We start from the raw sequence: 17211 nt of genomic DNA on the forward strand, positions 1-17211 counted from the left end.
AAAATGGAGGATCCTTCATTAGCTGTGACTCTTTTATATACCCACTGGATCAATATGTTACATATGAAATGTCACATGTTGCACTCACAAATGAGATTTTAACCCCCAGGGGCTACAATTTTTTTTTTAGCTAACAGTAGACCTTGGATGTACCATCATTCAAAAGCATAGCATTGCAAACTGTTGAACAAAGTGAAATGTGAATGGTCATATTGAGCATAAACAAGTTGTACAAGCATGAAATGTCTATGATTTCAAAATAAAAAGGAATTTTTTTACCCTTTGGCTTTGGCAATGCTCAACATATCAAAAATAGAACAACATGTCGTAAAAGTCTGTCAGTTCTATCGCAAAAAAACGTTACAGATGCCAGAAAAAGGCATTTGCACATGTAGTGATGGTGAAAATCCGCACAATTATTGTATATGCAAGCTGTAGTTAGATTTCTCTTTGTGACAGCAGTGTTACTTACCATTTGTTGAATAAGGGAATAAAAAAAAAACTGCTGGTTGTGAGACCATGTTTCATCGCTTCGATTCTTCTTAGTAAGATGCTTTACAGTATTCAAGTTTGAAAATGTAACATTTATAGGTGTCATGTTGTTTTTTTCGCCCACGCACTAAATTTGGAGAGGATGTCATCCATATAGTTTTACTTGCTGTGGCCTAAACAAGTAATTCTGATACCAAACACAGTGAGGTGCATAACCCCATCCCCCAGCAATATGATTAGTTGCATTCCCTCCAGCCCTCCCACAGATTGACCCATCTTTTCCTCATGGAAATTCCATTAGAAGCCTAACCCCCATTGATAGCCTTGGGGCCCAGAACGGGTAGCATGCTGAGGTAGCCCACCCCACTAGCCCACCCCACCTTTTCCGGGAACCCGATTATGTACATCCTCTTCATCACAGAAAAGCCCTTCTCTGTATCAGTGATCTTGATTAAGTACATCTGTGTAGAAGACATCATTGAAATCCCCTATTTGCATCCGTGTAGTAACTAAGATTCAGTACCGGATCTTGTGAACTTGACTGTGCATATTGGATGTGGCATGATGCTGCGATGGAGAAGAGGCCCTGCCTCCCGTGGTGGTAGATAATGAGTCCGGGGTGGGCCAATTTGGCCTCCCCTCCACTCATTATGAGTCGACGTGATTGGAGAACATCAGAAGCCTCAGCGTGACGTTCCGCATGAATCAGGCCACCATCGATTTTGTATTCTCTTCTCTCTCTGGTGCCCTGCATTCATACCAGGAAATACTGTAAATGCATTTAAATTTGCGTGGTTTTTATTTTGCGCTAAGGCAAAAATGTAGTGTTCACAGTGGTTTTAAGTTCGCTGCAGCGCTATAGTCACATACTGCTGCAGTATTGGACAAAAATGTTTGCAATGGCTTTGAGTTTGCGGTGAAACGGTCGCCGCGAACATAAAACCACCGCAAACATTTCTGCATTTACAGTTCTTGAATAATGTGAGGGATTTGCGCCATTTGCTGCATGCATTCGCAACAGGCATTTCATTCCTGGTGGTGTGGACACAGTCAAGGCTGAATTATTTTAATGTCTGATAGGAATCAAGACTTGTTGAGCATGTGCAATTGCAGCTGCAGAGCCCAATGAGAAAGAAGAAGAATTGCTTAGAAAGACACATGTAGCTCATGTATGCATTCCATTTTGAACTAGAATGGAAATATAGATTTCCCTAATTACTTATGCAAATTAAGTCCCAATTTCATAATTTGCACTTCATTGTGTACATCTCAGTCAAAGCTACCTGCATCTTAGATAACACGAAAATCTGTCGTTCCTTTAATCAGTTATTCTCCTTGGAAGATTTTGACAAAAACGCCAATGCAATTCCAGTGTCACATACATGTACCAGGGGGCCCAAAATCAACCTCGACCTTTCTCCTCCCAACACCTACCCACATACCAAATATCTTTACAATCCATCCAGACGTTCTTGCAATTGAGTAATGCTGACTTTAAGCATCCGGACGCACAAACATACACACACCCAAACACACACCCAAACACACTCAAAACAATATCTCCATGAAAAAATCTCCATTCTTCATGGAGATAACAATGTTCAGATGGATGTGCATGTACCTACAAAAACAGAACTATTAAGAGGCAGAATTTTTGAGTGCCCTTTGAAGTAACGACATCACCAAGGCATAAATGGCTTCTCAATATTCAAATAAAACGCCATGATGGAAGAGCAACGACTGCGAAATGAGGCTACTGGGTTGTTGACCTACAATACCTGCCAATTCTGTAGATAGCTCGTAATTCGAGGCCACCGACCTCCTTCTGAAAACAGATGGTAGTTTTTCACAGGCATTTTTAAGAGGGTTGTGACAAACGATGGGTGCTACAACAACACAATTACAAGGCATCGACTTTCCATGCCGTGATTTATCAATAGACAGAGAAACAGGCCAGGTTTCGGGACATAATTTTGTTCACAAAGGTCAAAAAAAGTCATGACGCATAACTTTTACTTTAATTTTAAATTAAGTTGAAAATTGTGCACTTTCTCAATGCTTGATATCTTGACAATACAGAACTTCAAATACAGACTTATCATTATTAGATGGAGCACAAATTTGAATTTGACATCATTAAGTTGCAATTTGCAATTTTCTTCATATTTATCACTTTTTATTTCAAATGTAAGTGAACTCTCGTGACAATGTACTATTAAAATGTTTATAAGCAACTCCAAGAAAGTACTAACCACAAATTTATTTGTCCATACACTACCAAAAATCTCCTTTCTTATTTTTGTTGTTTTCTTTCATATGTTGAGAAAGATTTTCGTATACGAAGAAAAACAAGAAAATTTAAGAAACCTTCTGTGAAAGTCTTTGTATGTCAAATCTTACACAAAGAATTTTTTTCTGAAGTTAAGAAAATATTTCTAGTATGATGTTCTCCAATAAGCACTTTCTAGAAAAATAATACAAATTTTCTTTCTCAGCCTTACTACAAGGTTTGTTTTTTGTTTGTCAAATGTGGTATTTTTACAGATTCTTTCTTCAAGATATTTTTCTTGAAAATTTGATTCTACTAGAATAATTTTCTTAAACTTTCTTGGTTTAAGAAAAAAAATATTAGATGCAATTCTTGTTTGTGCTTAAAACAGGGATTCTTGTATACAGAATACTATTCTTGCTGACAGAAAAAAATTATTTGTACAAGGAGAAACTAAGTCCTACCATTACTATCCATCCCAGGTAAGTAATGACCAAAAAAGCCACCAATTCAACCCTAATCTTGGCCAGCTGAGCAACAGATTGGAGCTATTAAATGAAGATTAACATGCAGACTGAACAATGAATATTAATACCCTTGTGACATTTTGTCCTAAATAATGTAGATTTTTTTCGGACCTATCAACTAGACCTATCATCTAGGGAGTTAAACCTTGCACAGAAAATCCAGGGGGGATGCACTATAATTTTCCTTTCATTTTGAGGTAATTAGTACATTTTGATTAAGGGATATACAAATTAAACAATCAGGTCACTGAATAAAATCTATTTTGAAAAATCCACACCAAGCTTACTTCAGCTGAGCCTTATAATGTTGTCTAAAATTTGAGACCTAATTTATCATGACTTATTTTTGCCTTAAGTGTTTCTTCATCATATTCATTTGCGCTGGCTTACGTTTTTAGGAGAAATCCAAGAAAGAACATTACTGTAAAATGCGTTTAAGTTCGCATGGTTTTTATTTCGCGCTGAGGCAAAAATGGGGTGTTCGCGGTGGTTTTAAGTTCGCGGCAGCACTAAAGTCACATACTGCTACAGTATTGGACGCAAATGTTTGCAGTGGCTTTAAGTTCACGGTAAAACGGTCGCTGCGAAAACCGCAAACATGAAACCACCGCGAACATTTCTGCAGGACCTGGTAGCTTTAGGAGCCTATAATGATATTTCACATTAGGTGTTTAACTTCTATAGCCCTCTTGCTTTAACATTTTTCCAAGAAAGTCCAAGAAAGTAAATTATTACACAGATGTAATTATAGGGGCCTAAGATCCCAGTTGTCTTGAAGTAGGTGGGGCCATGTGGCTTAGATTCAGGTGTATTAGTTTTAGCATATGAACATTTATTAGGTGAGTCAGCATTTACATTGGGCTTTACAATAAGGAATTTTATGGTTAGTTCTTGCAATGCATCGTAAATCCCACACTGTTAGTGGTGCATTTGGGGCCATGTGTGTAACTATGCATGCAACTCCCAATGGAACGTGCACATTGAATAACACAATACTTACATTGTACATGTACTTTAAGCTTTAAAAGTGCTGTGAATGTGAAGTAAATGGTGTATTTTATAGCCATAGATATCAAATTCAATTTCTTCTTTTGAAACGTGCAGTGTTGCTTTTTGGAATTTTGCAGATTCTATTCACTGCTTGTTGCATCTAGTTGATACCTGAAGCTGCAAGACTATAACAGTTACATAAAGTAGGGATCAAGTGAATCTACATAGGTTTGTATCAGACGTAAAAAAGGGGGACTAGTAAGCTTAACAGATGTTTTGAAGACAATCATTATGTTATATTTGGCTATTTGTATGTTATTGCCACATTAGTAGATATTCCACAGGAAAATAATGTGATTTGGCCATATATCTAATGTAGTGATAGCAATGGGATATTATAGAAGCAATTAGACAATTGTGAAATGCAGATGCTTGCTTTATTTTGCCAAAATATGTCCCATTTTATTATAAACAATTTTCTCAGTTGAAGGGGTGGCAAGTGTCTATGCAGCCTGGAATACTTTGATTTGTGGTTTCAGGTCTTACAAACGAACAACATCTTAAGCATTCTATGTCTCTGTAGAATGTTACAGGGATCGATATACTGGGTGCATGTGTACCTAGATATTTTTTGTAGACTATAGGGTGGAGGTAAAATTACACACAAGTATACAGAATATTCATGAATTCTACGTATCAGAAAAAGTAATATTACCTTTGCTGTTACTTTTTGAAGTTAGCTATAGAATTTCAGATTGGAATTTTTAAGAGAGGCAGTAGGGTTTGTAAAAACATTTTGCTGATATTCTACTTTATCTTATGTTGTGTACCCAAAATCATTTCAATCTGTGCACCTAAATTTGGAGGTTTTCCCTACTTCATGTAACTGTTATCGCCTTGCAGTCTCAGGTATTAACTAGATACAACAAGCAGTGAAAAATTCCCAAAAATAAGTTTCAAGCCCTGAATGTTAAGTAACTGTCTCGCCAGTCCATTAAGCCTGTCCTAGCCGCTCTCCGCAAAGGTCCTGACAGATGACTCTGGTCTATCAAATAAGTCTTCACCATCCCCCCGGCCCCGCAGCATCCAATCAATCCCTCCTGGTAGAGAAAACTGACACATTGGGTCCATCAGTGATGTAACAAATGTGTGGTACTTGTCCTATTACTCATCCACCCTTTTAGGTAAATGGCCCTGCCCGTGGTGCTGATCTTTCAGTGTTTGCATCAAATAGTTTGTCTTGGGGCCTTGATAACAGTTTTTAACCTGAAACCTGTAAAAAGGCTGATAAGGATACTTTATCTGTTAAGATGGTGAAATACTGTAAATGCATTTAAGTTTGCGTGGTTTTTATTTCGTGGTAGGGAGAAAATGGAGTGGTCGCGGTGGTTTTGAGTTCTTAATGCTTTGTAGATGCATGGCATGGTTTGGTAGCCTTCTTGTATAGATGCTATAGTAAGGGATGATTATGTGAATGAATGTTCCTGTCATTTGTAATCCCAATATGATGCCTGGCTTTACTCGCATTGATAAATTATTGTTTGATGATACTTCTAAGGTAAAGTAGGTCGGACTCGAAGTGTAATGTCTGAACTGAATAAAGCTTAATGCTTTTTTGACAGCTTACAGTGCAATGTGATTCTACTATAGTTTACGTTTAGATATTTCTAGGTCCCATAATAATAAGAAAATGCAGTGTAAATGCTCAATTTTCCATTCTATGGAAAATGCTGTTCATATAGTATTACCTTCATGTCATTTCAACATGAACATCTTGTGTTGATATCATACATATACACATATCAAAATTAATGTAACATCTACTAAGTTAAACATAATTCCACCAGGGTACATACATGTAATTCCGCTACCCTGAAAAGATACGTCCAAACAGATCTCTAACCGAGCGTTCTCAAGTATAATACACTCCTGTATATTCAAACTGTGCATACCTGGAGAGTGCTGCACTAGAGGTCTCTTAAACCCCATTGGTTTTCAAAGTGGCGGATTTATGTAACCCGGCGGATCTATGTTAATGGAGGTTACTTGTACATTATATTTCTTTCTTATTCTAGAAAAGAACTTGAGTGACAACACCTTATTTTTTTACAATCGTTTCAATACTCAAACAGTCTTACATTGCCATCATGCCATAATTGATGAATTATCAAGAACATGTGTCATCTAGAATGATTTTTTTCCAACTTTTCCATTGAAAATGTATTTTTTTCTTCCGCAGAATGTTTGCCAAGGAGAGAGAACGAGTAGAGAACAGGAGGGAATTCTTAAAGATGAGACGCCAAGCACAGATAGAAAAGGAGCTCAACGGATACTTAGAGTGGATCTGCAAAGCCGGTACTTTTCCCACATGTTTTGCATAAGTCGTCACTATCTGTAGCTAGTTTATGATTAGACATCTCCATCTGCATGTAGTTTGTGCCACGTTCCACTACCAACTGGATTTTGGGGTCAAATGGACGTTTTGGGGGTCTTCACCCAAAAATTGGTCGTGAACAGGAGGGGAAAGTCTTTTTAGCCCACTTTTCACTTGGGCCACACCAATTCAATTTCTTGGTTAACAGATTTTTAAAAAATCTTAGCCAAAATAGATCATGAAAACAGAAGGCTGGGGTGAAAATTTGCACCTGACCCTGTTCACTCCCTGAAATTGTGTGCACCTAAGTACAAACTTTCCTCTGAGATTTTGTTTTCCTGTTGATTTTCCAATCTAGCATTTTTCTTAAAATTCCGTTAACCAAGAAATTAAAATGGTGTGGCCTTGGGTCCAGGTAAAATTGGGTAAAAAAAACAACAACGTCCGTTTAACCCCAAATCCAGTCGGTAGTGTTCTATCACTAGCAAGTTATGTGCATATTAAATGTAGGCTTAGATCGTTTACCTGCCTACTTGCTGTTCAGTGTTCTTGTATCGATTGTGGCATGATCCGATTGACCTCATTCATTCTGAAGCTATTTCACATTGTTGTGCATGTGATGTCATAAAGATCAGGGCATGAATACCAACTAAACGCTTGACATACATTTTGGAATCTGTGGAATACGAATTATGCTTGATTTTGACTGTATACGCCTGCCTCTGTTGATCATACAGTAAATCAAAGTGTTATTTCATTTTAAGTCCCAAAAGCGGGAAATTTCTCCATACTGTTGACTGTAATTCGTACTAATTTCATAACAAATACATATTTCACCATCAGCAATCTCCTATTTTTGACTCAAGGAGTAGTATTAATTTCTTTAGAGAAGCATGTCAAACTCAGTTACTGAATTTTAACATGCTTGTCTATATTGATTTCATTGTGTTTACTTTTCATATCTCTTCTCCAACAAATTATTCATCACTACGTCTTGAACCTAGAGTGTCATAACTTATGAGCTGTCTTTTATAGAGAAGAGATAGATCAACTGTTAATGCCTTTTTTCGTTGTAATCTGAGGCATGATTTGGTGAAAGAAGGTTTTCTTTCTTTTTCTTCTGCAGCTGAAAATGTGCATCTTGATATGTAGAACTGTGCTGTACTTGTGTCTGTCTTGTATCTTATTCATTATGAACGTTTCAATTAGCTTTATCCTGCCTAGTATCTTGCTATGAACATGTGGCCATTCTAATCCTGTTGTTCAACACTGGATTTAGAATATTGTATAGGCCCAAGAAAGAAACCCTGAGGGACACCAAGTTCTGCTGAACTGTTTAATGGTGTTGTTTGCCATCTTTAAGTCCCTCCCTTTCAGGTTTTAAACCAAAGATTATGGTCTGAAATTTGTAGAGATTGACAAATTTTGGCAACTTAGCTATGCTCAATGCAGAATGCAAAAATCTAATTCCTTTTTGGCAATTTAAAGGTGTTTAGCTGAAGGGTGGAAAAATTTAAAGTGAATTGTTCAGATGACAGTTGACCATAAGCAAGTCATTCAAACCTGTTCATAGTCTGCTGACATGTTGACTGAGAAAGAAGCCATGTTTTGCCATGAACATGTATTGATGAGATAGAAAGTAGAATTCTCCTGAAAAAACATGTTCTTTTGTACCAATTATTCACTGATTGACAGAAAATTTATTCTAGTATTGTATGGAGGCTTTGTAATCTTGCAACTGAATTTGCCAGTCGGATCTGATGAAACATTACCTCATCTTTATCTAGTCCCATCCTTATGCCTGAGGGTCAGGGACTATGTTGGCATCCAGTATCAGCCTCTTCCATTCCCTCCTGTTATATATTCCCTCTGACATATCATTACAGTTTTTAAACCATCAAAGACAATGAAATGCTCATAACAAATGTATATTGAAATGGAATGGCCACATGTTGTGGGGTTGGTGGTGGGTTCTCAAAGTGTCTGTGTGTCTCTTTTCCCTACAGAGGAGGTGATCCTTGCTGAAGCTGCCCAGCGTGGTTAGTCTGTCCTTTCTGTCTTTCCATCCTCGTGCACTTGACTTTCCTTCACTATAATAACATTCTACCCTTGCCAAACTGTTGTCTAATGTAGCATTAATGCCGCACTACGCGCTTCTTAGCAGAGCACATTGGGTATTAATGCTGGATTACCTCTGCTCCCTTTGGAACAGAGCATTAATGCCAGCATTTGGACAGCCATAATTACCATGAAATTACCATGGCAGTATGCACTAACCAAGCATTAGTGCTGCATATGTATTTATGGCATTAATGCTACATTAGACAACAGTTAAATTTGGCAAGGGTTCTGCTCGTCTCAAATTAACCGACTTGTCATGTCAGGCCCGCCCCACTTGTGTATCTGATGTTATGTCATACTGGGGCCGCGAAAACGTTTGATACGGGTGTTCCACATCGTGTGATAATTTACCATATCACACAGGTTCTACTTGTATCCAATATAGAATATTTAGAATGCATTTCGAGTGCGCCACTGTCGAAAATTTGAATTCTGGATTCGGTCATTGGAATTACGGCCGTTACATTTTTTTGTTCGAGGACACCAACTTTTCTCAACTTCTGGCGCATTTCACATTAAATTGCGTGTTTTCTCGGGTGGGTATGACATAAATAAAATACAACACGTTGTATTCCGCATCACCCTTGGTCTCGGCCATCCCGCAGGCCCCTCGGGCGATACTGAATTTATATATACACCATGTTGTATTGTATATCTACAACCCTGGCGTATTACAGCCTGCAATATGTCCTTCTTGCTGCGTCAATCAGATATCCCCTCTTGTATTTTTGGAGAGAAACTTACCAGCCAATCAGTTTGCTGCTATTAATTGATTTAAGCAGATATCTCACTGGACTGTGCCAGATAACTCCAATTGCGCCAGGCATTCCCAATGTGGCGCAAACCGGTGCCAATCTGCGTCACCTGTCACCTTGCCAATTTGTCAACCTGAAATTGCAAAATTTGTCAAAATCAAAAATTGCACCAATGGGTGGCACAAAGTAGAGCAATTTATATGTTTTATTATAGTATTCAAACCTATGTTGTTGCGAGTCATAAAAGGACATCCGTTTATCACTGCAAATCTGTTTTTGATGATGATATTTTAATCATTGCACATTGTTTTTTCATTCAGTGGCAACACTGTACAGTTATTTCCAATAAGCTGCAAATCTGTGCATCAAACGCAAATGCATCAAAGTTTAACATCAGTGTGACCACAAGGAAAATTTAGCACAAGTTCACAAAGTTGGCGCAATTTCCTAACGCAGTTTGCTGCAGTCCAATGAGACACCCATTTTACCGTCAAGAGGCAATATGATTGGCTGGTAACTTTCCCTCTAAAATCAGAAAGGGGAGTATCTGATTGGCTGTCCATTGCCAGCACTCCAACAAGGACAGATTGCAGTCCAGTACACCAGGGTTGTTGCAAAAAGTACACAATTGGAGAGTCTAGCATGACAGGACAACAATATAATAACTCTTCAAATCAAAAACCAAGGCTTGAAGTTATGATAAATTGTGCCAAATACTATATCAAGCCAGTCCTGATTTACAAATCAGTACATCAACCTCGTTCGTAAGTCTATTCATCTCAAGGCTAGTTATACAGAGATTGAAGGTCAGATATGGGCGCCATCTGCCATAGGCATGAATGTATATACTAAGACCGATAAGCCTACCCAAGGACCTTTTGGCTCCTTTATTTCCTCCGGGATTTTATGGTAATTGGTGGTCCTTGATACAACGGGTTTATGTCAGGTCATATTCTAATCCTACCCCATAAATGTCAGTATCTGATCGTAGAAGAGTTCGCTAAAGGTATCTGATGTGAGCATCTTAAGGTAGTGCTTGGATATTTAAGAGCTGAAGAGCATAAATCTTCACTGTCTACGTTTAAATTACTAACTGAAATCTTATGATGCAAGCAAGTAGAGGATTAGATTTTCTTTATTAGAGTGTACGAAAGAAAATTGTTGCTGGAATGGACATTTATGTTGGTGACAGAGGTTTGGTTTAGAGTCGTGTAATATATAATCATCTATTTCTGGTAACTTGAAATGTAGGCTGGCTATAATCCCTGCAAACCAACAAAGAGCATTTAGATGTAGCATGAAAAACGTCTGCCTGTCTGCGAGTGTCTGGCATACGTGAGCAGAATACGGCTCCCTGTTTCTGAACACTCCTGGCGTAATTGCCGTGCTTCCTGTAATGTTCATGCACGGACACCACGCAGGGCTATCGTGCTCAAACAGATGGGACGCTGAAAAACTCGTGAAGTGATTCGAAGAAGATTAAGATCCGCCAATGCTGATATGTCATACGGGATATTTGTCATAATCAAACCAAAAAAAAATTGGCTATAAACCAATTGCGTGAGCAGAGGGTAGAATTGAAACTCTGTATGACATAAAATGTGGGCATTTTATTGACTAATTGAAGAAGGAAATCTAGTTACATGGTCAGCATGCACCTTTCTCTTTGATGATTCAACATACATATAAACAGGGGAGGGCGGCACAATATATCATTTAAACTTATGCTATACAGTATATATATATATGTAATCAAAATTTAGATAAAAGGGACTCGTACATGAATTGCTTTATTCCAAGTTCTGCACAGAATTTCACTTGCACAATATATTGAAGTATGAAGTGATCCCTTGTCATTATGAAAATTGATAAATGAATGACTTGTACTTTCTGATATTTCAACTTCATTTGAATTTGAACAGAGGCCTCAAAATTTGAATAGAAAGGGATCTGTACATGCTATAAAGTTCGCTTCCAAGTTCTGTTTGCGCAGAATTTCACTTATACAATATATTGAAGTATGAAGTGATCCCTTGTCATTATGAAAATTAATTATGTACTTTCTGATATTTCAACTTCATTTGAACAGAGGCCCGATAGCTGTTATTTCATTATATCAAGGCCACTGCTGCAATACAACAGTTACTGTTCTTCATGAAGTATTGTAACCTATTTATGATTTGATACCCAAAATTCTGCATCGATAGATGTGATGTCATTTAGATAGGGCCGTACGAGGTCATTTTAATACACTTACCACAATCCTCCCTGTGAAATTGCTTGAAGCTAGCAGAGGTGAAGGAACTTATTTTAAGGGACGACGATGACCCACGGGTCGCTGACACGACTGTTGCGTTGTAATGTATGGATGGGACGTGTCCTTCGGGGGCACGTACTGATTGTTTTGGGCCTAAAAGACCAACTACCTGCCGCATGGTTCAGGGATGAGTCCCAGTCAGAATTGGAGGAAGGGGTTCAAGTTGTGTCATATGTCTTTTCTAGATGGAGGGGAAAGAAACAAGTTCAGATCTAGAAATTCCTAAGACAAGAGTAAAGTGTATCTTCAGAAGGTTAAACCTTTGGATGAGTGTGAATTTGACGCGATAAGCAATTGCAAACCTCTGATTACAGCATAGTTTGCAGTGGACATTTGGAAACTATATGGGGGCTAAATGGAAACTAAAAAAAAGCTTTTAAAAAATGGAAACTAAAAAAAGCTAAAAAACATGAAATGGAAGCTATTCAGAGACTGAATAGAGCTAGACTCAATTGAGACTAAATGCAACTATTACACCCCTATGTTCTGACAACACTATGTCCCACGCTCCCTTATAATGAAACCCTAACTCTAACATATTCTGGGGTGTCGGAACATAAGCCTGTCCCCAAATTCAACAACAGAAAGTTTGGTTTCAGGAAATGTTGAAATATTTTGAATCCATCTTTTATTTAAAGATCTACATGTATGAGATGTGCTCAAGGTATATCTTGTAAATGACAGTAGTGTTCAAATATTTTAGAATTAAAGATGTTCAATTTCCTATCGAAAAATCTTGCGGAGAGGGCCTTTAAGTCTGAAGAATGCTAATCTGATAATATAAAACGTAATTTACAGATTGTATCTCTTCAGACTGTCCTAATAGCACTAAATCATAGAGTACTTGGGGAAGATATGTTGTGCATATCTGCACAAAATCTAGTTAAAGTCGTAAACACTAGATTTGTGTAATGCGTGAAAAAACACATATTGCTAATTTCAGGAAATAAACGTTTTAAATCCGCCTCTCCTTCAAATTTGTATGAGATGTGGTCAAGGTACAATAAGTGACAAATGTTCAAATATTTTAGAATAATATTAGAGATGTTCAGTTTCCTATCAAAAATCTTGCAGAGAGGGCCTTTAAGTCTGAAAAATGATAATCTAATACATAAAACGTGATTTACAGATTGTATCTCTTCATACTGTCCTAATAGCACTAAATCAGAGAGAAGTTGTGGAAGACATGTTGTGCATATCTGCACAAAATCTAGTTAAAATGGTAAACACTTAGATTTGTGTAATGCGTGAAAAAACACATATTGCTGATTTCAGGAAATAAACATTTTAAATCCGCCTCTCCTTCAAATTTGTATGAGATGTGGTCAAGGTACAATAAGTGACAAATGTTCAAATATTTTAGAATAATATTAGAGATGTTCAATTTCCTATCAAAAATCTTGCAGAGAGGGCCTTTAAGTCTGAAAAATGATAATCTAATACATAAAACGTGATTTACAGATTGTATCTCTTCAAACTGTCCTAATAGCACTAAATCAGAGAGAAGTTGCGGAAGACATGTTGTGCATATCTGCACGAAATCTAGTTAAAGTCATAAACACCAGATTTGTGTATAATGCGTGAAAGAGCATATACCCCTGCCTTCTATAATGTGTTATATGCATGATAAGTGACTTTTATGACCTTAGAGTGGGATAATTTGAGATAAAAGGATGAGAAATAAATTTTTTATGGCAAACAAAGTCTGTTTTATGAGACTTTTATGGCGGCTAATCGAAGAAAGGGTGGCTTGAAAGTAAAATCATCGGTTTGGATCGGTGATCCGCCTCGGCGCGGAATGTTCACATCGTTTAACCCTGATGTAGCAATAACTTTATACTGGGCGGCGACATTTATGTACATAGATAGGAAAGAGTTAACCTTGACATTGAAAGGGTTCATTGCCGTGCTGTTGAAAGTCACTGGAAACTGATTACCGTATTTTCTCAATTAAAGTATGCACCCCTGATTCAGGGCTAGTCCCAGACAACTTTGCAGAACTGAAACATATGAAGTCAAAAACCTCAAATAAAGTATGCACCCCTTCTCCACTGATCTTGAACACATTTTGAACAGGATGCAAATTTGAGAACTGCCTATACAACAAGTTACAATCTTCTTAAATTGGCAGATATTCAGCTATGCATTGTTGCACCGCAGCTGGGTTCCTGGCTTGTTTGAGCAGGGGTTTAGGGTCCTCTTCCAATTTCTTCTGGCAATAAAGTACGCACCCTGACTTTGGCAATGACTTGTGATACCTTTTGAATTTTGAAATGTTTAAAAAGTGTGTACTTTATTCGAGAAAATACAGTATGACTCAATCAATTTGCACCAACCTTGTGCTGTTATAGCCCGGAATCTATCCTATTATAGCTCTATTTTGCTCCAACAGTCGCTTGGTTTTGCAGTATTCCGAGAATGGAATATTTCTCAGAAGTAGTTTCATGAGGGTGGAACTTCCAAATGCTTCTTACGAGGACCATGTGACTCAGAGCCAATCAGAACTCTCGCCTACAGTCGAGACGAAGATTCAAATCCCAACTGTTTCTCAATTAACAGGCAATCAAACTTTAAAAGGGGCAAATAAAGCTAGAATAGGACGAATATTAAGCTAGTACTGTGATGGCTATTTCATGTATTATATAGGAAGTTTTCTCATTTACTAATTGATATTTGATTTTCATGTTTCAGAGGAGGTAATATTAGCAGAAGACAAAGAAGCTGAGCAAAAGAGGAAAGGTATGACATCTTAACAGAAACATTTTTTGTGATATGAAGTCACTGTTTGTTGTTAACTATGTACACCATTATTGCATTCACTAAAATACATAACCTACAGTCTAAACCTACATAATATAGCAGAAGTGACTGATCTGACAATAACAGGGAAAGAATGAGATTATCACTAACTTTAAGATAAAGGGGTTAAGGTAGTTATCCAAACTTGAAAAAATCTTGAAACTTGAGTAAAATGAATATGAAAATGAAAATGAATATGATTATAAAAATGAATATTGATATGAATATGAAAATGCATATGAAAAATGAATATGAAAAATGAATATGAAAATGAATACGAAAATGAATTTGAATGAGTATGAATGAATATGAATATGAAAATGAAAATGAATATGAAATAAGAAATTAATATGAAATTGTACCTGTATTGCAGCTGTTAAGAACGGATTGATGGCTGATTTTTACACAATTCAATTAATTAGTGGGAGGGTGTTTGCCAATATAAGTGAAAGATTGTCTTCATTGTGAAGTCTACCACGTCCCTTTCTAACGTTTTGTGTCTCTCTGTTTGTCTTCAACAGCCCAACAACGCAAACTTGGAAAAGGGAAGAAAGGAGCCTCCCAAGAGGGAGATGGTAAATTTCACTTTACATTTCTGTTTTATCTTAGTCTTAGAATCTTAGTAATAAAGACACAAACATGCACATGCGTACATTAATGTTTCACATAACTAAACTGACTTAAAGGCATCCAGAGCATTTTATGAGGCTTGAAACTCGAGTAAAAAAACTTGAATTTCTAGTCATTCCTACACATAGCAAGTTTCAATAACACTATACCATATTACATATTGACATTAAAGGAGGAGCAAAGATACAATGTCGTTGTGTGGTGAGAACTGATAGAAAATCCAACCCCTAAATAGACTGATCTTGACTGTCCATCACAATTAGCAGCAATACCAATGAGAGAGTGACTGCATGTCCGTCAAATATTTGCATTTTTATGTTTATAATTTTGCATTTCTACGTTTTAACGGAGATGGGCGGGGCTATGGAATCGGTTTGTTTACACTGGGCGCGTGAAACTAAAAGATCACCATGTAGATTATTTTTTGTGCTGCTTTTGAGCACGTTTGATAAGAAATCTGCACGCAAATGTGGTAAACAGTGGCATTAAATGTCAGTTTCATGAAGATAACAGCAACTAGAATATTTCCAGTTTTCAAGTCTCATAAAATGCTCTGGGTGCCTTTAATGTTTCACATAACTGGTAAGCTGCCTTTAGGCATATAATGTAACACACTTGTTTTGTACAGTAAGTACAAGATGGGTCTGTAGATCCACTCACACCAGGATGGACCACTACTTTTTTTTGTTGAGGGTGGTGGGATCAGGCTTTTAGCTAGGATTTATAGTCTGAGGGGTCCAAAAATGGGGGAGGGGGGTTAGGTGTGTTCTAGTCTGTGATGCTGGGGTCAGGTGTTTTCTAGTCTTATCGTACTTTAAGCAGACCATTTTAAGCACTAAAAACTGCCGGTTCCTTCCCTGTCTCCCAATGGGCTCCATGGATTAACAATTTCCTGGTAGCTTTGCATGTCAATCAGTTTTCATGGTGTCCCAGTGTCTGGTAGGACTAAACAAGCAACTGTAACACTGTGACAGTAACATGATTGTGTAATTACCAGGAAAACGGGATCCTCTGTGCGTCCAGTTGAAAAAGAGGGCGCCCAATTTCCTTGTTATTTTAGTATCATGTGTCCAAAAGAAGCATGGACGCATGCATAGCTAAAAGCATGGGTGGGGTCTTTAAGGTTCTTGAGTTGGGACTCTCCTCAAATATGGGAACTTCCCAGACAGATATACCATTTGCATGGTGATTTATGTCCAGTTCGGTGTCTATGAACTTGAGAAACCTGGATATGAAATTCCTAATTAAATGAATCAGGCTGCAACCAATTTGATTGGTGTAGGCTGCTTTGGAACTGTTCCCAGTAATGCTATCATGATAACAAATTATGTTCATATATTTATATCTACTCGGACAAACATGTATGATATCTCAATCATAAATCTATTTCAGCAATGTATGATATCTCAATCATAAATCTGCTTCAGCAAGAACATTGGCTGTGGGAGATAGTAGCAAAAAAAATCTTATCTTTTGTGCAGATGATAGGCGGAATTGTGCTCTTGGGAATCAAGCCAATAGAATAACTCATGTGCAGATTTTCGTCGGGAATTTGATATGCATGGAGACTGGATTTACCATTCTAATCTGTTAGCCAACGACAGTGACTATAAATAAAGAAGCAGACAAATGATTGATTTCATTCCTATCGGACAAATCCTTTATAAAGAAGTCCTGCAATCACGAAATCCTTTTTGGTGTGTAATTTGATACAATTTGGCAGCCACAAACCTCTGTTTTAGAACAATCTTGGAAGACGAGACTTTGGCAAATGGCCAATATACATAAATGTATATTTGCTTCTAATGCCTACGTACGAAGGTTATACAGTTGCTCTGTATTGCATACCTTATTTCTCAGATACCATACCTACATCAGCATACCTTCTCTATCATTTTGTCTGATGGAAACTCTTGCATCTGATAAAAGTTTGCTTT

The 17211-nt window shown here is 37.4% G+C and overlaps 1 protein-coding gene across 13 annotated transcripts in view; it reads left to right on the forward strand.

Moving 5' to 3' along the window:
- Nucleotides 1-17211, forward strand: part of LOC136442212 (probable voltage-dependent N-type calcium channel subunit alpha-1B) — a 152241-nt gene that overhangs the window by 72994 nt on the left and 62036 nt on the right. For 11 of the 13 annotated variants that reach the window (XM_066438955.1, XM_066438965.1, XM_066438966.1 and 8 more), the window contains exons 11-14: nt 6518-6633; nt 8659-8691; nt 14537-14584; nt 15166-15219. In XM_066438955.1, the coding sequence (XP_066295052.1) occupies nt 6518-6633; nt 8659-8691; nt 14537-14584; nt 15166-15219 (251 nt within the window). The remainder of the gene's footprint in view (nt 1-6517; nt 6634-8658; nt 8692-14536; nt 14585-15165; nt 15220-17211) is intronic. The other 2 variants (XM_066438958.1, XM_066438959.1) reach the window with 1 other exon arrangement.

Source organism: Branchiostoma lanceolatum, chromosome 9 (assembly GCF_035083965.1).
Source record: "Branchiostoma lanceolatum isolate klBraLanc5 chromosome 9, klBraLanc5.hap2, whole genome shotgun sequence".
NCBI lineage: Eukaryota > Metazoa > Chordata > Leptocardii > Amphioxiformes > Branchiostomatidae > Branchiostoma > Branchiostoma lanceolatum.